General features: G+C 36.4%; 1 protein-coding gene across 5 annotated transcripts in view; it reads right to left on the bottom strand.

The window, feature by feature from the left end:
* Nucleotides 1–27343, bottom strand: part of NOX4 (NADPH oxidase 4) — a 141676-nt gene that overhangs the window by 106472 nt on the left and 7861 nt on the right. For 2 of the 5 annotated variants that reach the window (XM_082628469.1, XM_082628468.1), the window contains exons 3-6: nucleotides 10257–10406; nucleotides 9404–9514; nucleotides 7759–7843; nucleotides 3053–3150 (exon numbers count right to left, since the gene is read on the bottom strand). In XM_082628469.1, coding sequence (XP_082484595.1) covers nucleotides 3053–3150; nucleotides 7759–7843; nucleotides 9404–9514; nucleotides 10257–10406 — 444 coding nt within the window. Of the gene's footprint in view, nucleotides 1–3052; nucleotides 3151–7758; nucleotides 7844–9403; nucleotides 9515–10256; nucleotides 10407–27343 lie in introns of those variants that run through there. The other 3 variants (XM_082628472.1, XM_082628470.1, XM_082628471.1) reach the window with 3 other exon arrangements.

The raw sequence follows: 27343 nt of genomic DNA, 5'->3' as shown, positions 1-27343 counted from the left end.
CCTTTGACCATTTTGTGGCTCAATACCTTACCTATATTGTGGAAACATTAATATATACTCTATCTACCACAATTGCCAAACTGCAGCTAATGAGTGTCAAGATAGTGAGAATCAAAAGTGATAAAATATGTAAGGGGGGTTGTACTGTGTAAATTCAGTACAGAAAATACTGAGAACTAAAATGTTTCAAAGGCTACTATAAAAAGGAGTGATGATATTCAAATAAGGAAGACAGGTTCCTGCTACTCAGAAATATAACACATTAATATTGTTATTGTAATATTTGCTTTAAACTACATTCTTGTGCTATAATGGACTGAAGTCAACTCCCTTTCTGTCTTCTGGAAAACTTTAGATCAATTCCCAGTAGAATATGGATTAATTTTTCATCCTAAGGGTGCCTAATATTGTACAACTTCTGAATTTCTTTCCTCATTCCTCCATTGAATCTGGGGTCAGGCCAGGCTACATACAAAGTAGGAAGCCATTTATATGATACAATTTTAGGGGTCTTGAACAAGGACCATTTGCCCAAGAATAACTCCTCATCCAGTTTAGGTCAAATGAATTCTACCATTGACGTTAGAAACATGACTAAAGGTTAATCTAGAGTAACCTAATACATAAAAAATTAGTAAAAATACAAATGGGCTGAACAAAGTGGTAATACCAGCAATATGAATAAATAACTCTGGAAACTCAGAAGATGGAACAATTAATATTGCCAGGGAATGAAGATGGAATAGAAGAAGAGTAAGAGACTGTTTCACAGATGACGAGATTAGGCCAACTGAGCTAGGCTGTCAGGAATGCACCACCATCACAAACTGGAGGATGGAGGGGTCATTGGAGATGTGGAGAAGACAGGATGAAAGCACAGAGCAGAACAATAAGGTGCATGTCATAAATCCATAATTTTCAGAGACAATTCACAGAAGAATATAACTGTTTATATATGTAATATATGTGTGTATGAGTGTGTGTTTGTGTATGTGTATATTTTTTCATCTTCATCTAGTACATGGCCTGGTACCTACTAGGTACTCAAAAATATTTATACAAGAAAGAAGAGAGGGAGGGGAAAAAAAGGAAGATATGAAGGAAGAAAAGGAAGGAAGGAAGGGGAAAAAGGGGAAATGTAAATTAAAATTAGTTAGCATTTTTCATCCATCAGATCAGCAACATTTTTTTACAAACAAGTGAAGTGTAGAAATAAGCATTCTGATAAAATTGGTAGAGTGTATCAACCGGTGAATCTTTTTTGGAAGGCAATTTGTCCATCAAAACTAAAAATGTGCATAAGTTTGAAACCAAAATTCTACTTCCATGAATCTGCCTAGCAGAAGTGTACAAAAAAAATTAATTTATTGGCATGCAGTTCATGACAAAAACTTGGAATCAAGCTAAACATCTGTGAATAAGGAAAAGGCTAAAATTAAATTATGGTATATTCATATGAAGAGGATGAGGAAGATGTATACTTTCCGATACAGCAAGCCACAATACATATATTTGCAAATTGCTGAAGAATATATATCATAAAATACCACTCCAAATATCTTATAAGAAAACATAAAATCATTAACTGCGGCTAGTTTTGGAAGAGAAGCTTTTGCTTTTCATTTACTTGGGAGTTTTAAAATATTTTCCATTGAGCCTATATCTCTCTTAAAGTGAAATAAATTTAATAACTAGAAATTTAAGATGACTAAGATATTGGAATATTAAGCAAATGTATATTGTAATAAAATGATAAGATTATTGTAGTTATTGAAGACATGAATTTAGAAAGCAAAAGAGAGAAGCAAAGAAGGAAAAGATAAAAAAGGAAACTGCATGGCGGGAGTAAGACACAAGTAACCCCATGTGATTTGGGCAGAGGAGGATAGAGGAATGAGAGAAGTGATGGGAGACAGGGAGAGATGGAAGCTTTGCTCTGAAATCATTACATGTGAAGAGCCTCCACCAGCATGCTAAGGAGCTAGACTTTTCCATGGTTCTTAATGTTAGGTGCACTCTACAATCACTAGTGAGCTTTTTAAAAATATTAGTGCCTGGCCCTAACCCAGATCAATGAAATTACATTGGTGTTTTTAAAAATACTGGTATAGTTATGGGATTTATCCAGGGCTGCTTGTTATTTTGGTTTCATGATTTATGTCTATGCTTGTTTGTTGTTACTTTGACCTTTGTTTTGTTTTGGTAGGGAGGTCAAGCACATGGTCACAGCAGTATTAATCTAGAGAACTCTGGTGATATGTAAGGGGAAGATGGAGAACAATCCATTAAGTCACTACCACACTTAGCAGAACGGGGTGGGGTTCTGATCGCATGGGACCCTGAACATTTCGGTGTTGATGCAGTCTTGGCTTTGGGAGTCAGAGGCAGCCAGAGGACACGATGAAAATGCCGAGCAACACACACCTAACTAGGGCTGTGCGTGTGTTGTTCATTGGTCCAGCCCAGCACGCTGTACATATAACTTCATTTCATGGGCAGCTTCACATGGAGAAAAGCACCCCTAAGTTAGATACTTCCCACTATAGAATTCAGCTCAAGGTCACCTACTATAAGAATTAAAAACAAAATAAAACAGAGTAAAGCATTAAAACTCAATAATCTTTTTAAGTCAAAAAACTGATGGTCCAGGATCCTCAAATAGTCAACCTTCTTTTCTGCCTTTTCCCCCCCAAAGCACTGTATGAGTTACTGAAGGATTTTTACCCTGTAATGGCACTGTCAACAGTCTCCACCAAGCAACAGGAATTAGACAAAAGCTGTTGGGAGGCAGAAGGCAGACCTGAGTGGCAACCTTCTGAACACTGCAGAATATAAAAAGTAGACACTCTCTGAACTTTCATTTTCATGGCAGAGACTGTGAAATAGTAATTACCTATATTTCCTACTGAAAAGAATAAAACTCAACTTGACAAGTGCATTTTAAAAGCACTCAAAAGGAGCAGCAAGGTACAAATTTTCTGTGAAAATCACAGACCCTTATTAGTCATCTCACGACGAGTGAAAGAAAAATGAGAAGACAGAGACCACCCACCTCATCTCGGTATCTTGCTGCGTTCAGTTCAACGAAATCCTCACAGTAGTTCACTGAGAAGTTGAGGGCATTCACCAGGTGGGCAGCCACGTGCACACCTATAGAATCACACCAATCACTGGGATTTTCACATATGCTCTATAAGAGGGAGTCAGTTCCTCTCCTTAAGTAAACACAGGGTCACAATTTGACAGCTATGTGTGCAATAAAACGTTCAATTAAAAGGGAAGTTTTAAAAGCACAAAGAATCTTAATTATAGACAGTTTTAGTATGAGAAATCATGTAAAGAAACAGAATTTTCAAAGGCTGGAATAAAATAACCCTAGTAAGTCAAGAGTTAAAAACACACATACACACACTGGCACACATGCACACACGTATGTGTATAATAATATGGGAATTTTGTATTCACTTAAGCAGCTCTTGAATACAGTAATCCCCCCTTATTCACTGTTTCACTTTCTGCAGCTTTAGTGACCTGTGGTCAACAGTGGTTTGAAAACATTCATTAAGTGGAAAATTCCAAAAATAAACAGTTTATGAGCTTTAAATTGCATGCTGTTCTGAGTGTAATGAAATCTCCACCCATCCCATTCCATCCCTCCCAGGATGTGAGTCATCCCTCTGTCCAGCACATCCTACCCGTTGGTCACTCAGTAACTGGCTTGGTTATCAGATCAACTTTCTGGAGTATTGCAGTGCTTGTGATCAAGTCGTCCTTGTTTTACTTAATAATGGCCCCAAACTGAAAGAGTAGTGATACTGGCAATTCATTTATGCCAAAGGAAGCCGTAAAGTGCTTCCTTTAAATGAAGAGGTGAAAGTTCTCGACTTAATAAGGAAAGGACAAAATTTCGTATGTTGAGGTTGCTAAGATCCTTGGTAAGAATGAATCGTCTATCCAGGAAAGTGGAAGGAGAAAAGAAATTCGTACTCACTTTGCTGTCACACCTCAAACTGCAACTCATGTTTAGTTAAGATAGAAAAGGCATTAAATTTGTACAATAAGATACTTTGAGAGAGAAGAGGGACCAGGTTCATGTAACTTTTATTACAATTGTTATATTTTATCATTAGTAATTGTTGTTAATCTCTAAGTGTGCCTAATTTATAAATTAAACTTTGTCACAGGTATGTTTGTATAGGAAAAAACAGTATATAGGATTCAGTACTGTCCTCGGTTTTAAGCATCCACTGGGAGTCTTAGAAAGCATCCCCCCATGGATAAGGGGGAACCGCTGTACTTTAGATTTTCCACATCTTTCACTTCTCCCATAGCTCCAAACCTGTTATATATCTTGTATACTTCACCGACACTCAACCTAAAATATAGGCCCATGAAAAGGCTTTTAACTAGTTAATATTTTTCACAATCCACAGATTCAAGTCATAGTGTTTAAACCCAATAGCAAAAGTGTTGGTAACCACTTCATGGGACAAAAACTCAGGAAGATGATGATCAGCATTTAATAACCTACCTACAATGGCACAGTAATGAGTAGTCAACTGACTTAGAGATAAAAGTGTTAGGAAGTTATTAGAGAGTTGAAGACAAATTCATTTCGGCATGGTCAGGGAAAGGAAAATTATCTTGAGAAGCCTGGACAAGAAAGAAGCTAATGACATTTTGCACAGAAATGTAATACCCTCCTCCCTTCCCAACCTTTCCTTGTAGGTGAAATAAAGTTAACATTAACAGCACATTGTAATGTATGGGAAAGAACAATATTTAATTAGTTAGAGAACCTGTTTTCTTGGCCACATTTCTTGTCTACTAATGCCTCAGTTTACTTCTCTGTAAAATGGTGATGACAGAAATAAGAGACTTAATGAGATAAGTGAACCTAAATTGCTTAGGAAACTATTACAATTTACACTGATATATGGAGTGTTGAGATTCAAAAGAAGACATGGCCTGGAAACTAGAAAATTCTATGACCCCTCCAACCTCACATACGAGATGTACATAGGTAAGCCAAGAGTTCCAAATTACACACAAAGACAAATGAAAGTGAGAGAGAAGGGCTAGAATGCTAAATAACCTAAAAGTTATTTAAAGGATTAAATTCCTGCCAATGACCAAATTAGAGGAGGGAAAAGGGTCCCATAAAAAAATGGACAGGGCTAGTGGGAAGCAGCTACATAGCACAGGGAGATCAGCTCGGTGCTTTGTGACCACCTAGAGGGGTGGGATAGGGAGGGTGGGAGGGAGACACAAGAGGGAATGCATATGGGGATATATGTAGAGCTGATTCACTTTGTTATACAGCAGAAATTAACACAACATTGTAAAGCAATTATACTCCAATAAAGGTGTTAAAAAAAAATGGAGAGGAAACTGAAAGTGGGTTAACTAATAAGCAAGGACAGGGTTCCAAAGAAATAAACAAAGGGTGTCTAGGTGAGACTCAACTATGGCACAGATATAAAACATTATAGAAGCAAAACTGTCTGTGTCCTATAGCTTCAGTACTTCTAAAATCTATAGGAAAAAATCTCCTTCATTTTAAATGAAAGGTTTATATGTTCAGTACATATTAATATGGCTCAAAAGTGCAAGGGCGGGCTTCCCTGGTGGCGAAGGGCTTCCCTGGTGGCGCAGTGGTTGGGAGTCCGCCTGCCGATGCAGGGGAAACGGGTTCGTGCCCTGGTCTGGGAGGATCCCACATGCCTCGGAGCGGCTGGGCCCGTGAGCCATGGCCGCTGAGCCTGTGCGTCCGGAGCCTGTGCTCCGCAACGGGAGAGGCCACAACAGTGAGAGGCCCGCGTACCGCAAAAAAAAAAAAAAAAGTGCAAGGGCATCCTTAGAGGAATTACCATTCTTTCTGAATTCTCCTGAAAATAAGTCCTAGGTAACAGCTGTATGAGATACAGCCTTAAGGGATACATTCACCTTCCTTAAAAGGCTTTTTAGGTTAAAAGACTTCAGGGCTTCTAATTTTAGGCAAGAGAGAGAAAGCATTGCACTTTGCATGGATTTCCCCATTTAATTTTCATAACAAAACAATGAGGTAGGTAGAATCACCTCTTTTTTTTTTTTTTTTTGGCTGCGCCTCTCGGCTTGCAGGATCCCAGTTCCCCAACCAGGGGTCGAACCCGGGCTCCCTGCAGTGGAAGCATGGACTCCTAACCACTGGACTGCCAGGGAATTCCCTCATCCCTATTTTACAGATAAGAAGACTAAGGTTAAGGAAGGTGACTTACCTAAAGTCAGACCCCTAGTGAGTGGCAGAAGGCAAACCCTCTGGAACACATACTCACTCATGGCAATACTCCACACTATCTGAGTCTTTCAGCTGTTCTCCAACTGAACAGAATATTTGGACACAACTCCCATTTAGAACAAATCAAGTTATGAATGAGCCAGCGTTTCCCGATCCTCCTCCATTTTGAACTTTTACTCTCTCTAGCTCTAATCCAACCCTAACCCTGGCCACACCCTTGGTCTTCATCATATCCTGGACTCTTACTCCATTCCTAGCCTTGAGCTATACTGGAGTCTTCAACCCATCCCTGAGCCTCTCCCCATCTCTCATTTCCAGGGTGGGACCTACCAGTGGGAAGATGTTCTGGGATAAAACACTGGGAAGATGCCTGTTTCAATAATACTTGGCAATTTTTGAAAAGCTTAAAGTTTAATGATTTCTTGGCAATAGCTACACCAAAACACTTCTGATTCAAAATGGTCATACACAAATATCCAGATCAAATGTCCCCAGTATCAAAACACCTATGTCCTATCAAATAATGAACAGATGAAAATGTCAGGTGTTATGCCACTGAGATAATTTATGTCCTATCAAATAATGAACAGATGAAAATGTCAGGTGCTATGCCACTGAGATAATTTACCCTTGAGGTTGTAAATTATAATAACTAATTCTATCCTAAGAACTTCATAGGCATGTTCTTACTTTAGTCTTAAAACCATGAGATAGGTGCTACTGTCGATCCATTTTACAGTTAACAACAAACTGAAGATCAGAGAGATTATGTCACTCGGTAAGGCAGAAGGGTAGCTGGGGATAGATCCTACAAAATCTGTCTCCAGAGTACCTGTACTTAATACGTTAATTAATTTCTGTTTCAAAAGTTTGAAAAGTATCATATAAATGCTCAGGATAAAAATTTATTTTAAAATGGCTCTTAACAACCACAAGATTCTCACTTCATATTTTAACTTGGAATTAAGCAGGATAAATTTCCACAAATTTTGACATTTGCTTTTCTGACCAAGTGTTAATATCAAAGAAACACTTAACAAATATAATTTTGATAGAATCATATTCTGTGAATGCACATTTCACATTCTAATTTTCACACATTTAAGTTTCTATCATATCATTACTTTTAGAGGTTAAAAACTTTTAATCACCTTCTTCCAATCTTTCTAAATGAAATTACTTACTTTTAGAAAATAATCATTACCAGCTTGGGGGCCAAACTTTGCACATTTTTATATATATATATATATATATATATATATATATATATATATATATATATATATATATATATATATATATATATATATATATATATATATATATATAACACCCATTTTCTGTAGCACCGCTAGATAAATCTCTTTAAATACACAGAAGACAAAATTAAGGTATATAATAAGAAAACCATAAACAATAAAAATATCATTCATAAAATGTTCTATTCTAACATAATATTTAACATCTTTTGGTTTTCTCACCTGAGAAAATACAGATAGACACACCACAGGTTGTATGGAATGTTCTGCTTTTATCCAACAATCTTCTGGTCCTCCTGCTTGGAACCTAAATAAAAATCATTTAATATGATAAAAATGATGCAGCAAATAAGATATATGCATGAGTCTTTGTAAATATGGCAGAGGCTTATCAATTAAAAATTGGTGAGATGAAGTATGCTATATCTAGTCAATGGAACACTCAAATCATTAAAGAGAATGTGAGAAGGCTTATTATTGATATGGAAACATACATAAGATATATTGTTAGGTAAAAAAGGTTACAACACATAAACTAAACTATGATCCTGTATTGTTTAAAATTAATGACATTATGTATGTTAACATATTTGCAAGCATTTATCTCAAATAGTGGTTGTTCTGGCAGAGTAACATTTAGGGGAACCATCACTGATTACTTTGCATATTTCTGGAATGTTTTAATTTTACAATATATACAATTTCCTTTTGTGGTCAAAATATAAGATTATTTTTAAATGAAGCAATTTTATCTACAGGTTTAAATGCCTGCTTGATCTTACACAAAAGTAAAATGTCAAGCATCTTTAAGTACCTATGTTTCACACTGGGGGATAATTCTTTAAGACATTAAATACTGAGAGACTTATGTGGGCACTTTTCATTTCCTGCCATTTATCTTCTCTTTCTTCACACCAAGCCAATGGCCAGCCACAGGGATCAAAACCTAGCATTTCACAATAGTTGGCAACCTACAGAAAGAGTTATTTCCACAAATTACTGCATTAAAAGCAAAGAGTTTCTAAATATAATTATGTGAAAAGGTTGAGAAGTTTTACCACAGTAAATCCACTCACTTGAACTTCACAGAACATCAAAATGACCTCATGTTAACAACTCCTTTTAAAATATCGGTATCGATCTAGCAGTGCCTAACTATCTTACTGAAGAAAGGAATAAACACACATATATCTCACAAACACACACACACACGAGGATAAGAGAAAACAAAAAACAATTTCAGATGAATTTTAACTTTCAAAGGGCTTTTCTGTTTTCTTAAACCCTTTGTTTTATACTAAATATCATATATGACATCACATCTTAATCAAGAAATCTATTTCAAGCCTTTTACATAGCTCAAAACAGGTATGTGTTTTAATAAACTAACACCAATACCAGCAGGCATCCTGTATATTAATCAAACTCCACACAGCTCTAGTTTGCTCACTTGAATTTAATTAAATGAAACTACAAGCTCTCAGTGAAGAATGAGAAGGAGCTCAAAACTGGGGCTGATCTCAACTCTACCATTCACTAGTCTCAAGGTCGTGGTCAAGTTACTTAAACTCCCTAGGCTTCAGTTTCTTCTTCAGCAGTACCCACAGAATCATGTGAGGATCCACAAGTATTCAATATATGTGAATTTTATATATGTTAACACAGTGCCTGATACTCTGGTATCCTCTGCCCTTATCTACTGTTGTAGAATAGCTCACTGATCACCTTGACATGCAATGTGGTCTTTACTATCATCTTTGAAGAAATCACTCCAGCAGAAAGTCAGACCATGCAAACTAAGTAGGACTAACATGACACTTTTACACTTGATTTCTATGCTGGAATCAGTGACGGATTTTTTTCTTACCTTCTGGGATCCTCGAAGGTAAGCCAGGAGCATCCGGCACATGGGTAAGAGGATAAGGCTGCAGTTGAGGTTAAGAACTGACGCGGAGGCTCTGCTTAGACACAATCCTAGCTGAACAAATAAGGCAAGGGGCAAAACACAGTCAAGGACAAAAGTAAACTACAAGCATGCTGCAGACCTCACCCGGCAGGACTGTGGCAAGTGCCAACTCCTTCAAGAGACCTGAATAACCCTCCACTTTCTCTCTCACCAAAAGAGAAACCGGTCTCTTTCTGCTCTGCACTGCCATAAAACTTAGCCTCCCCTCATTTCTACTAGTGTTCCAATCACCTCACTACATTGTTTCAGTGCAAGGTCACTTTCTTATTGTACTCACCCTGGACTGTTCTGGGTGTTAAGAGCCCTAGAGAGCTTCAGTATATTCTGTACCTCCACACAGGTGCAGTGTTGAATCCTTTGTTCACTGGTAGGGTACCAAGAATTTAAAACAAAGGCTTTTCATTTGTGTTCTCTCTAAACACTCTGAGCCTCCCCACAACTCCCTTCCACACCAGCACCCGCCTTTAAGCTCTTCACTTTACTGACTCTACCCATCTTTCAGGGTTCATCTTAAGCACTCCTCCTCTAAAGTTCTCCCCTGACCCGTAAAGGTGTGGTACATATATACAATGGAATATTACTCGGCCATAAAAAATGAAATCATGCCATTTGTATCAACGTGGATGGACCTAGATATTATCACACTAAGTGAAGTAAGTCAGAAGGAGAAAGACAATACCCTACGATATCACTTATATGTGGAATCTAAAATATGACACAAATGAAATTATCTACGAAACAGAAATGGACTCACAGACAGAAAACAGGCTTGTGGTTGCCAAGGCAGAGAGGAGTGGGCGAGGGATGGATTGAGAGTTTGGGACTTGCAGATGCAAACTATTATATGTAGAATGGATAAACAACAAGGTCCTACTGTATAGCACAGGGAACTATATTCAGTATCCTGCAATAAAAAATAATGGAAAGGAAGATGAAAAAGAATACATATATATGTATAACATATATGCATAATGGAATCACTTTGCTGTACAGAAGAAATTAACACATTGTAAATCAACTAACAAAATGAATTAAAAAGAAAAAGTTCTTCCCCAAACCAAAACCAAGAGAGATCCCAGATCAGCTGTGCCTCATACAAAGCTAATCATAATCACATTGTACAACATATTTTTCAAAGAATCAGTCCCCTTGGTATGATCCAATACTTTTGGCAACTAATTTTAAATCAAATTCTTGCTAGATTGACATCTACTGTTGTCTGATACTAGCCACATTCTTCATATGATGAATGTATCACACGAAAACAAGAGATGGGGTCATATCTGTGCACTTGTCCTGAAATAAACACAAAACTACTTTATGTTAAGGATATCAACTAAGAAACAGGTGTAAGTCAGATGCTTTTCTTATCTTGAAATTGTTCATGTCCCTGAGATTCCCAGCTTAACTCCTGGCAAAATAGCAACTCTGTTACACAGTGTTTATTGTCACCATACGGACTATTATTTCTGAAAGGGAGATGGAGTAATAACTCATGTCAGGAAAGCCATAATTTTCATTGAGTTGTATAAAAAGTAATTGATATTTCCAGTTAGACTATTTCTACACCACAAATTTGAACACCTCAGGGATACAGTTCAATGAGTATACCAGTCAGTGGACAAGTAGAAATAATCCTCACTGGACTATCTAAAAAAATGTAAAGTATAATTTTCTGTCTCAATGAGCAAAAATTAATATCATTTCAAAGTGATAGGTTTTGTTGTTTAGGCCTCCAGAGAAGGGATAGTTATATCATTTTGATATGGCATCTGCATGTAACAAGAAAATTTTAGCTCCAGGGATTTTGGATAATAATTTTATTTGTAATTTTAATGTACTAGGACAATAACTCACTTAAAATATATCAGCTAAATTCTGCCATATACGTTCAGGACTTAAGAGCTACAAACAAATTATCCAAATTATCTTTGCAGTTTAGTGCTTTAAAGAGCATTCCTATATTTTTGCATTTTCTAACCAGTTATTGCACGTCTGGAAGTGTTTTATTGCTGTGTTTACATTAACTCATACAGTAATTTAATTCAAAGTGGCTTTAAGTGTCCTTTTAGGATGAATGGAGTTTATTTTGGCATTCCACTTCTTCCTTATGATGCTGCAAAATCTAACTGGAAATTTTACCGAGGACTCATTTCCTCATATATATTTATTCCTGAATATATTTAGCTCTTTAAACCAAGATGAAAAATTCTTTTTATTAGGTTATCAGAGTACAAAACTCCCTCATTCAGAAGCAGTCAAGAGGGTAAGGAAATGGAGACAGATCTCAGTTAAGTGACAATCATAGGAAACCATTTTATCTACTTACTATATGGGTAATAGTCTACAGCTAAGATTTGTTTTATTTAGTCATTATTAATTCATGAACTTCATAAGAATCAGCTACTTCAAATGTTCACTAAAAAGAAATGACTGCCTACTTATGTGCCCAGCCCATTCTGTATGGATGACGTGTTCTACCATTCCTAGAGAGCTCAACCTGCTACTCTAGTTTTCAAATCTCATTCAGGTTAGTTATCACTAGATGGCAGCGTTACTTTCACATCTTACCTGTGAAGGTCTCAAACATAATTAACTGAAAATTCCAAGCGTAATTTTTTAAACTATAAGTCTATTTTAGATGAATATGTATAAATAATACACAGTTTGGTCCTTGCTATGGAATGAATGTTTGCGTTCCCCCAAATTCATATGTTGAAACCCTAACATGATGGTATTTGGAGGTGGAGCCTTTGGGAGGTAATTAGGTTAAGATAAGATCATAAGAGTAGAGCCCCATGATGGGATTATCACCCTTATTAAGAAGAGGAAGAGATCAGAGCTCGCTCTCTCTCCTCCACGTGAGGATACAGCAAGAAGGCAGCCATCTGCAAACCAGGAAAAGGGCTCTCAACAGACACCAACTCTGCTGGCACCTTGATTTTGGACTTCCCAGCCTCCAAAACCGAAAAAATAAATGTTTGTTGTTTAAGCCACCCAGTCTATGGTATTTTCTTGTAGCAGCCTGAACTAAGACAGTCCTATAAGAAAGTATGCCATTTAAAGCAAGTTATAAAAGAATGTAATATCTGGGTATAACAAGTGCATGGTCATTTTCTTAAAATCTCAAACACTTTTTTTTTTTTTAATCTTAAATCTGTTACCTAATAACTATTCTTCTTGGGCTAGTTAACTGTCCTTATCCATAAAGTTGAGAGGAATAAAATTTTCTTATCCATAAAATTAATATAATATAATATGATATGGTCTACTAATCCTAGCTTGCAAGACTTTTGTGAAAAGTAAAACTGGTCTAAAAAATGCAAGCACTATAAAAAATTAATTTATTGATTAGGGTCACTGTATCACATCCTTTCTCTAAATGGTCTCTTCTGTGCTTCCATAGTAAGTGTTATCTATTCCACTTACATTATTCATTCAAGATATATTTATTATGATATGCACATATCACAAGGCACCAGGAGTTCAATAGTGAACTAAAAACAAAAAATGCCTTCTTCCTTAGGATGTTATATTTTAGTAGGGCAAACAGATATTAATCAAATAGCTACATAATCAAATGTAAATTGTAACCAATACACAGTGACCAATGCTGTGAATGAGAAATACAGAGTATGAGCATGCCTAACAGGAAATGCAATCTAAATAGGAAGGTCAGGAAGGCTTCCTTGATAAGTGAAAAGTGAACTGAGATCTGGAGGGTGAGCAGAAGTCATCTAGGAATGAGAAGGACATTTGTGCAGAAAAAACCAGCATGAGAATGGATGTGTGGCAAATGGGAGCATGGTGTATACACGAGAAATTAATAGTAGGTCAATATGGCTGGATTGGAAGTGGAGGAGAGTACAACATAAAACCGGAAAAGCAGGTAGGGCTAGACCTTGATGGACTTGGTAGGTCATATTAAGAATGTGCATCTTTATCCTAAAGTCAATGCAGAGCATTGTGTTTTGAGTAGGGAGGTGGTAAGAAGCGATTAGTATTTGGTAATGATAACTCTGAATGAAGTGTGGAGAACACATTGGAAGGACATAAGTTGGGCAATGACAATACTTTGTGTAGTTAATCATCACAGAAGTGAAATTTTGTTTGAGACGGGGACTACATTTTATGGTAATTATATCTGAGCCTTACATATAGAAGGGATTCAGTTTCAACTAAATATTTATTTATCAGTAAATTTATTTTGCTAAATAATTTCCTAAAACATATACATCTAAGATTGGAGAACTAAAAGTGTCTAACCCACATCCCACCATCCATCCAGTGACTAACCTCCTCTATGACAGCCCTGACCAAAGGTAACCCACCCTCTGCTGAATGTGTCCAGAGACAGCAGATTGTTCTACTGTCAAGAACTTCTATTTTGTTTTCTTACACTTACATGAAATCTGTGTCTCTACAACTTCTACCCACCAGGCTACTCTGGATAACAATATTCCTAAATAGACATTAAAAAACTGAAGGTAAAAGTAGGATGGATCCTAGCTCAATCTTGTTTTCTTCAGGCTAAACACAATTCTTTAGGCCTCTAAAATTCTTGATATACATTTAAGACTGCCTCATCATCTCAGTGACCTTTCCCCATTCACCAGAATTCAGTACTTAAGATCATGCTCTCCCTCACCAAGGACATGGTCCAAGGCCTGCTGATTCTAAGACCAGCTGATTCTAAGACAGTGTTATATTGTGGGGCAACCATGAGGCATAATGGCTCATCTTGTGTTTGCAACAATTTTCTCACATGACTTGCTATCAAGCAACAAAGAAAGAGAGGTGTGAGAGAGCAGGTACATAAATGTAAGAATTATTGGTGTCAGCCCATTATGTTATACTGGGTGTGAATGCCGTATTTTGATAGTTTTCCTTCCCAATTTTACCTTAGCTGAATATTTTACAAATTCACGTTTCCTCATCTTCATCCAAGTTCTTGACAAAGCTATTACATTGTAACAAAATTCTGTTGAAATGGTTGACTCTAGAGAGGACTTGAAAACTACTTTTTCTGGTAAATTAACTTTCAAATGAACATTTTGCTCTCAACTCAGGATTTTCTCTGCTATTTTAGGGAAATATAAAATGACATTCTACATGTAAATATCTATGCAGAACTGGTGTTCAACGGGATTTGAAAAGGCCAGAGTAGTATTTTTTTTTTTTTTTTGCGGTACACGGGCCTCTCACTGTTGTGGCCTCTCCTGTTGTGGAGCACAAGCTCCGGACACGCAGGCTCAGCGGCCATGGCTCACGGGCCTAGCCGCTCCGCGGCATATGGGGTCTTCCCAGACCGGGGCACGAACCCGTGTCCCCTGTGTCGGCAGGCGGACTCTCAACCACTGCACCACCAGGGAAGCCCCAGAGTAGTATTAATAGTACGCTTTAATAATTGGTCCGTTTTCTAGTTACCCCTTGGTGGGTCAACAATTAGTCATTTCCAGGAAAAACTAAAAATAAATATTATAGAGGTTTATTAAAGATTTTATATTGTGATTTGGCATTTTGCATTTGTCAAAAAGTATATAAATTTGTATTCATTAAGGTCAATTTTATTGACTCTTTTCCTCCAAGGAAATATTTTTAATGAAACCAAATGAAGCCAATACAACACCTAATTCTTATATATTTTATAATCATAGAACTTAGCTCTTTCATGGGGCCTTACATATCATCCAGGCCAACCTTTTTGCCTCTAGTTGCACTGTTAGTTTGTAAAGACACAAAGGACTAGAACCCAGGCCTCCATTTATCCTTGCTGTTACTTCCCTGAGAACAGAACAGGACAGGTCACTCTCCAGAAAAGAGATGTGAATTCAGATGCCTTATATAACTCTTTCCAAACCATAATACTTTCTTACTCTTTCAATTGCTTAGCCTCTTATCCAACCAGTAGATTTTCCTGTCATTTTGTGTAACTCTTTATCAAGATTTCCATAATCTAACTACACATTGAAATCACTTGATGGACTATTTAAAAATAAACATATCTCTGTTGTACTTCCTGAAATTCTGATTCCTTAGATCTGGAGTGGGGCCCTCAGGAGGTACAAGCAGGCTTGGCAATCACTGTTTTAGAGTCCACTTTGAAGTCAGACAAACCTGAGTTTTAAGCACTTTTATTAGTTGTGTGGCCTTGGGTAATTTTCTTACCCTTTCTGTCTCATTTTCCTCATCTATAAAATGAAAATAATCACCCCAAAGGGTAATGGTATTAAATGAATATATATATATACTAAGTGTAGTACTCAGCATATAGTAAGAAGTAAATAGAAGCTATCATCCTGGTCCTTGGCCATCCACAAATTAGGTCTAGTTACAGAATTTAAATGCTCTTATGGCATAATTTCCTGAAAATCACTCTTTCCAAGCCTGTCTTTTCATCCTCACCTCTCGTTATAGTTGGAGCTATGGGAGCTGAGCTTTATTCCACTCAACTGTATCTAAAGAAGTCAAAGAGAGTTCTAGGTAACTAGTAGATGTGCAATAAGTATATGGCGGATGATGAATGAGTGAGCCTCTGAGAGGATCCTTCAATGCCCTCATTTTGGAAATAAAAGAAAAAATAATCAAAACCAAAAGCGATTACCCAAGAGATCTGGTTAACATCCAGGGCCAGAGCACAGGACCTGCTCCTTCCGGCACACCACATCTCCCAGGATACCAACTCTACCTCCACTCCCCCAGCACCCACCCTTCTAGAGACTGGGATCAACTGTATGGAACTGAGCAACACCTAGTTCGAAGGAAACCCTCAGGGCCACTGTAGCTCTCTGATAAGACTGGATAAGTCACCTAGTCCAACCTTCTTTTCGATCCAACTTGTATTAGAAGCCTGTAAATAAGCCAAATTGATGATACCATAAGGCCAGTCAGCTATACTTTCTATTATATGACTCAGTTCAGCTCCTGGATGCATTATCCAGACCAGCTATTCCAAGCTTTCCCTGCATATCTCAGTTGCCTACCCACAGCTCGTGCTGTGGCCATTCCTTCGCTTTGTGATGGCTTCCCGCCTCTTCCACCCACTTCCGTGCTAACTACCAGATGAACTCTTTATTATTCTTTAAGTCTCAGCCCAGGGTCATTTTCTCTCTTAGGCCTTGCTAGGGCCACATCCCCGACAGTATCCTCATTTATACCTCCAAATTTTTCCCTTTTTCAAATACCCTGAAAAATTTGGAGCATCCTTCTCAAAGCTTCCCTTCTGTCTTTCACCACACCTCTTCTGGAACACTTAACCCACTATATTGTAATGGTTTACCTATTTATCATATCCTTATCTCCCCCACAAAGCTAGCAAGTGGCAGCATAGTAAGTGGACAAGCCCAAACTGCCTCTTACCCTTGGGAACCTCAAAAATGCATGGTCAATACTAAAGAAAATTATTTCAAAAAAATACTCCTTGGGGAAAATATTCCTTTAGCAGTGAAAGCCAAAGAAAGTGGTCAGGAGGCAAATACATGAGCAAGAAGAGACAACCCCATAAAGTAGTCTATATGATTTCCAAGGCAATGGTAGGAATTTTTAAATTGTCTTTACAGTAACCAAAAGGGTTCATGGCAGAAGATCAGAACAATTTATTTTTCCTCTATCTATAAATCAAAACTGTGGTTCTAATTTAAATGTTTAGTTTGTACCATTAATATATTATGATAAGGATATGAATATAGAATATGATGAGCATTCCATGGGGGCAAGATTGCACTTAAGAATAAAAAAATGACATTTCAATGAAGGGCTACTTCAAAAGTGGATTACCTAACTATTTGATAAGGTTTCATATGGAAACAATAATGAATAACATGTCATGAGCAACCAGAAAGTCGTTAATAATAATTGGAGTAATTATTTCTTAACATAATCCCAATATAGACTACAAATTCAGTGCTCTTGGGATATATCCAAAAGCTCATGAATGTCCCTTCATGCCATAATAAAAAACTGTAATTCATTCCAAATGATCCTAGCTGGTTTCTGTCAACTAACTGCCCTGGAGACTTTTAACTATGATGTAATTTTTGACTCAAGTTGACCTTTCTTCCCATCTATAAACTGGTTTTTTTTAAAAAAAACAGTGTCTCTAAAAGAAGCTATCAGTTCCAAAGAAGGAAGCTGGGGGAAAATTTTTTTCCATATAGCTCAAGGGACTACCAAAAGTAGAGTGTCCATCCTGACACTTTATCCAGATATCCTTATGCTTAACTCAAATCTTCCCTTTTATATGTCATCATCCTTCATTCTACCTTTTTTAGAAATGAACTTTCTTCCATTTACAGTGGGAATGTGGTCTTTTCTTAGAAATTTACTATGAATTGGAAGGAAATGTAGCTATTACAGAGAGAGATGAAAGCAAGATGGATACATGATATAGTTCTGTCCTGATTTTGTCTACCTTGTCTTTCCTGTACCAAAAGCCCAGAGAGCAGAAGAGATTCACTTCTAGACTATGTGTCTGTCTGGAAAAGTTAAACTTCAACATAAATGGCAGTCAGAACTGCATATGAACACGTTCATGGGTTTCTAAAGGCAATGCTGTCTAGTGAACAGTCACCAGATTAAAAGGTATGAAATTCTTACCACAGCTAACACCTGTGACCTCTACCAAGGTCACTTGTCTCCAAAACCTAGCACTGAAGAATTTAACAGAACAGTAATAAAAATGTCCTCTACTTTCCCTCATGGAATTGTTCTAAAAGGTAAAAACATATAAAGTAAAAATTATCTGACCTCTTTAGCTGACAAACATTATTAAAATGGAATTTTAAAAATTCATCTATGACATCCCTGTGGATATTCACACCTATCCCTTTTCCTCTACTCCTTTCTAAGGCCCAACAACAAGGGCCTCAAGAGTTACAGAGCATTTGATTGCATGTCATTGTTACATTTTCCTCCTCCTACAAAAATGATCCATGCACAGGGGAAATCACTGAGGAGTGAAATGTATTTTGCAGAGATTGGTTGGCTAAAAAGCTGAGAAAGGCCTTGTTTCTCCTACATCACAGGTCCAGCATATCTGATCACAATTACTGAGTATTTAGCCACCTCTAAGCTACTCTTCATCAGAAACAATCATTCTTGTATCTTTTTTCTTCATCTTCACACCACTTTCAATTTCTCAATATTCCTCCTAAAATTTGGAAGCCAAAACAGATATACTAGTAACCTGAGCATATGGAGTAATTTTTGGAAGGAAACAATACTCATAGCAATGGTACCCATTCACTTGGTTAGAATTTTAATCAGAATATCCATAATGACATGTATTAAAACTCATATATTGAATCTAGGATATTCAAAATTAAGATTTTTCTCGCACATCTGTCAAGCATAACCTACTTTTAAACATATCTATTTTATAACTGCCGAACTCAATCCTGTTAGTTAATAACATTTTTAATTGAAACTATAAAAGTGTCTTTAAGTTCTGTCTTTGTCTTTGAAATACTAGCACTGTTAGCTAACTCAGCTTTTTTTTTTTTTTTTTTTTTTTTCGGTACGCGGGTCTCTCACTGTTGTGGCCTCTCCCGTTGCGGAGCACAGGCTCTGGACGCACAGGTTCAGCGGCCATGGCTCACGGGCCCAGCTGCTCCACGGCATGTGGGATCTTCCCAGACCGGGGCACGAACCCGTGTCCCCTGCATCGGCAGGCAGACTCTCAACCACTCTGCCACCAGGGAAGCCCTAACTCAGCATCTTTTAACCATAACTTCCAAGTTTGAATCAAGTTCACTTTCTTCCAGTCTTTCTTTGGAAAAAAAAAAAAAATATATATATATATATATATACACTGTCTCCAAGAAGTTATCAATTCTAAGAGTAAGAACCCTGGATGCATTCAAATGGCCCAAATACCTAACAGAGTAGGTAAAGTAAAGATGGACTGTATGGATGGATCATTTGTTACAGACCATTTACTTAAACTTCCTGATACACACATATTTAAGCATTAGACTCTTCTGACAAAGTCTTCAGAGTTTAACTGGTCAACTTACAGTGGCCACACTAGTTCCTCTGCTGGTAGAACAATACAGTAAATCAAATACAAGATGATATATCGGTATAAAAGAGAAGATGTAAATAAAGTTTAACCTTTTTTCCCTAAAAAAATAACATTAAATAAGACCAAAATATCACATCTTGGACTTTTTTAAAAAAGGAAAATAGCAAACCAAGGGTAAATTTCTAAGATACTCACTGCAGTACAATCTGTGATACGAAGAATAGAACTAAAAAGGCCAATAGTGGAGAAATATAAAACAAATTATCATACACATTATGGGATACTATGTAGCCATTAAAAATAAGATAAATTAAACTTGTGTAATGGAAATGAAATAATAATATCTGTGACTTTTTTTTTTATCGGTATGCGGGCCTCTCACTGTTGTGACCTCTCCCGTTGCGGAGCACAGGCTCCGGATGCGCAGGCTCAGCGGCCATGGCTCACAGGCCCAGCCACTCCGCAGCATATGGGATCTTCCTGGACCGGCGCACGAACCCGTGTGCCCCGCATCAGCAGGCGGACTCTCAACCACTGCGCCACCAGGGAAGCCCATGTGACATATTTTTGAATTAATAATATACATGCATATAAATGTTTATCTACATATACAGGCATAAATATAGATAGAGAAATTGACATAGATTTTATATATACAGTTGGTTATCTCTTAGAAGTGAAGTTTCTAATTCTGTGTCACCAGCATTCAATATAGAATGATACATGTCTTCACATTATTAAAAATTTTGCCAAATCAGTGGTGAAGAAAGCAAACAGGGGCCTTGCACAGACCCATGAAGATAGTGTGCTGTGAACTGAGGTACATGCTTAAACACTCTGTACCTAACATCAGAAACATAGTTTTCTAACTCCTTTGTTTTTACAGAGAAGATTCACTGCTAGTGTCCTATAAAATTTGTCCTCTTCATGTGAACCTCAAACTTTGGTTTGCTTGATGGAAAGTTTAAAAAAGGCCAAGAAATTTGGAGCAAAAATTTGAAAACTACTGCCAATTGAAAAGCAATTAATTGTGAGCTTAAATATTTCTGAAACCATAATGAAGAAAAAATGTATACTGTAATTTGCAAACTATCTTTTTAAATACTTCAGAATTTATACATTGCACAAAATTAGGCATTAACACTTCTCTTAGTTACTGGAAATTTTTAGTCATTAGCAAACATTTACAAGGAGATTGCAATATCAAAACATTCTTAACTTCAACAGTGTTTTCTGAAAGAAATGAGTCTAGCATTGTCATGAATTTGTCTACTATAACTTGCCATTAGAAAGAAGGGAAGTAACACAATCTGTGGTCTTCACACTCATTTCTTTTTCATCTTACTTAATCCTCTCCTCAAAATAATAGTAATAATAATAATCCTAAAAGAGAGAAATCAGGTTAAACTATGCCAAATTGCCATTTTTGTAAGTCAAAATGTTTCAATATTGAAATTTTCATGTAGTTCAATCTAATAATTCTCAATTTAAAATTGAGGAAACTAGGTTTTGAAGATCTCAATAAAGATACAGTTATTGAGAGGTAAAGTGAAGATTTCAACTTAGGTCAATTTGTCAACAAAATCCATGTTCTTTTCACTACATTATACTTTTGCCATTGATACTCTGAAATTTTTACAGATATTATTTTTATTTGAAATTTAAGCTAATAGTTGCTCTGTGCTAGGAAAAAGCAATAGCAGGCACTTGGTTTTGATAAGAATTAGAATGAATGTCACACAAGACTTTAACCAATTAAATTTCATATATATAAAATTTGTGGGTTGAACAAAGTATATTTTCTTCTTTAAGCATGACACACTCAAGCTTTAACACCAGCACAAGTCTAAGACTAGACTTTTCTTCAGGCAAACCAAAATTAAGTAAACCTTGTAGATCCATTATGATCCAGGAAACTAAACTTTTCCAAGATTTTCATTTGACTCATTTATCACTCTCTTAAGTTTTAAAAAATGTACAAACAGGATCAAAATAACTGAACAGTTCAATAATGGGTTCTACATAGTCCAAGCTAAGGCCCAAACCCCAGAAAATTCTGTTGTAGGTAACAAACGTAATACAGAGTATGCCCAACAAAAAAATGCCATTTCTCAGGTAGGAGAAGAACTTTCTTACTGAAGCTCTACATTCTTGTGGTTTAATTTGAGTCATTTTTTTTCCAGTTGGAATCCATTAGTATAGACCACTGATGATATTTGCTTGGTTTTTCCCTTTAGATATTCTGAGCTATGGAAAAAGAAGAAAAGAAAAATGTATCTTCACCTATGTTTGTATAACTCTAAGCACTTTACAAATGTGCTTTGGAGTCTGTGCTTTTCAGACCAAGAAAATTAACAAAGCTCAAAGGCTCAAAGTAACTTAACAAAAGTAACTTGGCCAAGGAAAATCAGTGAGAACTAAAAACTCTCTCATCACCCTATCTCATCAGTATTTTCAATAGACAGTTTTTATTTTCTTGCTCCACAACTGTCTCTTCTTAGGGCATCCTTGAAATCCATGTTCCTATATGAGGTGGGGTGACAGGGAGTTCACTCAGGATAAAATGCTAATTGAAAGGTGCATAACAGAGGGTATACTGGGGGAATGGAAGTCAACAAAGAGAACCAAAAGTATAACGGGGTGGGGTGGGGGGGGTGGGGGGAGGGGGCGGGGAAGAAACTTGTTTAGATCATTACCACTTCAGATCCTTCCAATGGACCTGAGCATTCTAAGATTATATTAAAGAAAATTACTTGAAATTTGAAATCGGTTATTTGATAACACTATCATAGGAAAAATGACTATAGTCAGAAAGGCATTTGCCATAGATCATTTCTTAAATTTATCTTGGTGTTGATGTACCTATTTTTTAAAAATCTCAGGTGTATAAGATGCTTTCACTTTGTGTACATCATTCATCTCTTCTTACCTTAAACTATATCAGACCTCTGGTATTCCTGATATGTGTCTGGAGACTTAACAATTTCCAAATCCATGAAAATCATCAAAGCATGAAACTTTTCCCTAAAAATATGTGTTGGATTCATCTATCCATAGATAGGAGTCATTGTCAAATTCAACTTTCCAGCTTCTAACAATGTAAACAAATTCTACTGATCATGGAAAAACCATCTTCTTCTTTATCTACTTTTTCTTTAATCCCATTGCCAGAACTGAAAAGAAACTACATTTCACAAGACTATTTATTACATCGACATTTATCACATCACAAAGCTGCAGTAAGATGTGGATACTAAGAAGTAAGGTAGGCTCACCCCGCCTCTAGGTAATTTACTCTTATACTAAAGTCTCACTCTTAGTTCATGCCTTGGCAATTATTAATTACAACATGTCACAGCCCTTTAAGATCCCACTTCAATAATCAATACTGGAGTAAAGCATATTAGATGTTAAGGGCCACTTGTTGCTTTTCTGTCATGAAAAAGAAATCTTCTCATTTCTTTGTCCAAACTGTCCCTTACGACTCCCAAAGGAGCTCTGTTAGAGTACCAATGGCTGGAGCCTTAAAAGCTGGAGGAATGAATAGGAGACAGAAACAATACGTAACAATAACCATTATTTTTTACATCTGTGATGCTTTCAGTTCTTCAAAGTAGTTGCCTCTTAAGTCATACCTAATCTTCAGTACAACACTCTGAGATAAGTGGGATCATTTCATCATGTTTTAATGGGAGTACAGAACAGTTAAGTGAATTGCTGTATATGAATATGAAGGATGAGAGAAAAGGGAAGGAAAGAGGAAAGCTGGTATTTTTGGAACTCATTACATAATAAGCTTTGTGCAAGGTACTTTAATCCATGAGCAAATTATTTATAATTTCTGTGCTTTAGCTTCCTCTTTTGTAATAGAACCTACCTTGTAGACTAGTCAGGACTCTGACACTGAATGTATAAAGAATTTATCATGTCTGGCCCATGAGAACATTTCAGTGAATGTTGGCTCTAGCTATTATTGAGGTTATTTCTTTTAATTTTCTTTAAGGTTCACAGTAATCTTGTGAAATAGGCATTACTTCCCTGTTTATCTGCTGAAGACTCCAAAATTCAATGAAGATTAATACAAGCTTTTCTGAATAAAATGCATTCTACCTCAAGATAAAATTCCACTCAGCAATCATAACCAAGTTGCTACAAATTTTGTGCCAATTACAAACAGCAACTGATAGGCTTCCTTTGTCCACAGGATTGGGGGGCAGCCAGAGGTCAATCAAAGGAAAGGAAAAGTCTCTCTGTCTTAATGCCATCTGCCATATGCTCAGCAAATTCCTTCCATCTTTATATATCTCTGAATTTCTTTTAATATTTTTATTGATAAGCATAAATAATTTCTATTACTATTTACTATTAATAGTATTAATACCATTAATGCTAATTAATATTACTTAATATTTATAGTAATGTTATCTTTTGCTAAGCACATATGCACCAAGTGCTAAACATTTCACTTGCATTTTCTCAGGAAATCTTCACAACTAACCTAAGAGGAAGGTGAGTTAAACATAGTCTCAGAGAAGTAATTTGCCAAAATCATAAAGGGAGATAAATGCCTAAGCCAGGGTTCAAACTCATATCCATATAGCTCCAAAGCTTATGGCATTGTCAATAAGGAATTAAGGATGATTGATTTTCCTCCACAGAATTACCTAGGCATTTTTAAAGTCAATTCTATGATCAACACAATGCTTAGCATAATGAACTAGAAACACTGACTAGAGTTTGAAGACCTACTGTCCACATTCAACTTTGCACTGAGTCCATAAAGAAGACATTTCCCAATACTAAATCTGTCTATCGAATGAGATAAATGAACTAGAACAATACCTAAGGTGCCTATAACATTCTGCAGTTCTACAAACTTCATTCCCTCAGGCTGGGTGATCCCTAGGAAAAAGCATATAGGCGTCAGGATTATGAGGAAATAAATTTCTGTTGTTAAAGCCACCCAGTCTGTGGTCTTTGTTATGGAAGCCTGAGCAAATTAATGCAGTAGGAATCAGTTAGGATGAGGTATATAAGTCTGCTTCAGGTTTAAGAATAATCTATACACTATATTCTTTACTTATTAATAAAAAAACACACAAACATACATACAAACAGTCTTACCCAGAGCCAATGTGGTGGGATGCATAAGAACCTTGGATAAGAGTAGAAAATTCCAGGCTCTAACCCTCTGTGTCTCAGAGGAGGGTCTGTCTCCCTGGAGGAGCAGCGTGATTGAGGGTGTGGTCTTAGTATGAGACAAATGTGGGCTCAAATTGGGCTTCTCCAGTTGTTAGTTGTGTGACCTGGGGGAAGTTACCTAACCACTCAGAATCTGTTTCTCAATTCTGTAAAGTGATCATTCTTATCCTCCAGGGTTATTATAAGGATTAAATTAAATATGTAAGGATTAAATGAGATTATAAAAGAGCAAAGAGCTAACTGTGTCTGGTACGTAATATGTGATTAACAAATGGTTATAGTTGTTATTAGGTTGAATCACATCAATGGCTGATATTGGATTATTATTATTATTATTTCTTTTCTTTTCTTTTCTTTTTTTTTTTTTTTTTTGCAGTACGCGGGCCTCTTACTGTTGTGGCCTCTCCCGTTGCGGAGCACAGGCTCCGGACGTGCAGGCTCAGCGGCCATGGCTCATGGGCCCAGCCGCTCCGCGGCATGTGGGATCTTCCCGGACCGGGGCACGAACCCGTGTCCCCTGCATCGGCAGGCGGACTCTCAACCACTGAGCCACCAGGGAAGCCCTTGGATTATTTTTGTTCTATCAAAATGACAATTCCATATGGTTCAGCCTACAGTAATACTAATGTTGCCTAGAGGCAGAAGAGCCCAATGGTTAAGAGTACAAGTTCTAGAATCAGGATGTTTGGGCTAGAGATCTGGCTCTGTCACTCACTAGCAAGTTACAGAGCTTCTTTAATTTAATTTCTTAGCTGGAAAATTAAGAATTAAAAATATCTACTCCATAGGATGGATGAAAAGATTAAATAAATTAATCCAAGCAAAGCTCTTGGAGTAATACCTGGCACTTAGTCCTCAATGAATGCAATCTGCTATTGATACTATTAATAAGGAAATGAAGGAAGTAGATTTGAAAATCTCAGAAATTAATTCCAAATTCCAATTCTATGCTATTTTGGATGGTATTGATAAAAGAGAATTATACATTGGGTATTTAGGTGAATATAACAAAGAGGTTAATCATTGTGCTAAAATTCTGCCAAACATCATGGACTCAGAAAAAAATTAAATAAAAATCAATCTCATAATCCTTAACAATTTGTCAAAAACAACTGTAATACTGGAAATATATGTTATCTTGGGTGTAAATCAATAATTTTTCATAACTTCTTGAATTGCTAAACATCTTTAAATATCATTTCACATAAGATGAAAAACTAGTGTTCTACAGAGCATGGCATTTAATGTGTCTTGCATATATCTATAGAGTTGTTAATTATAACAGGCTGAATATTGGACTGAGAGGAGCAATGAACCAGGATAGTGACCAAGCCACTAATTGAGTGAGTAATAATGAGCAAATCTCTTCAACCTCATTTTTCTATTTGGGAAAATGAGGAAGAAATCTAAGTAAAGATTACAAAGCTCTCTTTCAAGTGTAAAATTATATGAGTCTCTATTGTAAATGGATTAAGTACATAATGATTGCATCAATGTAATGTAACTCACTTCACCTGTCAATAAACAAGAAGTAAATTGTTTTCAATAGCAGAATGTTAAGAATAAACACAAATAAACAAACAAACCCGACTTATTTAAAAGCATCCTCTGAAGTGAAATCACAATATTCTGTGCAATAGAGGGAAAGAATTAATGATCAAGCCTTTTCTGAAAATGACAGGAGGCATACAGGAGGCATATATTCCTTCTCAGCAGAATTAAAGCTGCCTAGGCCAGCTGTAAAACCAACGGTGACTTAAAATCCTAGGTCTGTTTGTCCAGAGACTCCAATCTCCAACCTTAAGTAACTCACATGACATCAGACTTCTGTCTCTGAAAAATGTTAATTATGATACAAGTCTTAGGACTCTTGAGAGGGTAAATTGTTAATGTTTCTAAATCACTTGAAGCATAATGATTGACCAAAGAAAGATCATCATTGTAAGATTAGAAAAACCTCAATGCTCACAACTTTCTTCTTCACAACTTCTTATTGAGATACCAATCAACATAGATATCTCAATAAGAGTTTAAAAACAAGAAAGAAAAGATCTTCATGACCATGTAGCAGATCTAAAATAATAATTGTGAGATGAAGCAAAAAAAAAAATTAAATTCTCATCATGGCACTGTGAGAAAAACTAGTTTTTTTTCCCCAAATGTTAGCTTTGGGGAAAAATATATAAAGCAAAGACTAATTGAATCTGGTACCATAAAATGCATTCTCTTTGCAAATTAAAATGTTTATATCAATTAAATTATATCCTTTAATTGTTAAAATGTCAGAAATAGATCTCAGAAATAGGTGAACATGAATATGAAGGCTTCTACAGATAGTATCCTGAGTTAAATTGCCCCAACATTTCAAAAAATTTAGGAAACTGAATTTCTCAGAGTCTGTCACAACACATTAGTATTTGCTATTAAAGTACTAAATACATTTTCCATTCTTTGAAAATAAATAAATCAAGACAGATTTCAACTTAAGTAATCAATGGAGTCCTTTGTTTAAAACATCATTATGGGAAGGTGAGGAAAGTTATTGTTTGGTTTGTTTGTTTGGGTGTTTGTTTTGGCTTTCCTCAAAAGACTTTTTTTTTTCCCCTCTTAGCTAATTT

The sequence above is a fragment of the Mesoplodon mirus genome (assembly GCF_964341445.2).
Source record: "Mesoplodon mirus genome assembly, chromosome: 7".
Lineage (NCBI taxonomy): Eukaryota > Metazoa > Chordata > Mammalia > Artiodactyla > Ziphiidae > Mesoplodon > Mesoplodon mirus.
The sequence above is the reverse complement of the archived record's forward strand: the minus strand, read 5'-3'. Positions and strand labels throughout refer to the sequence as shown.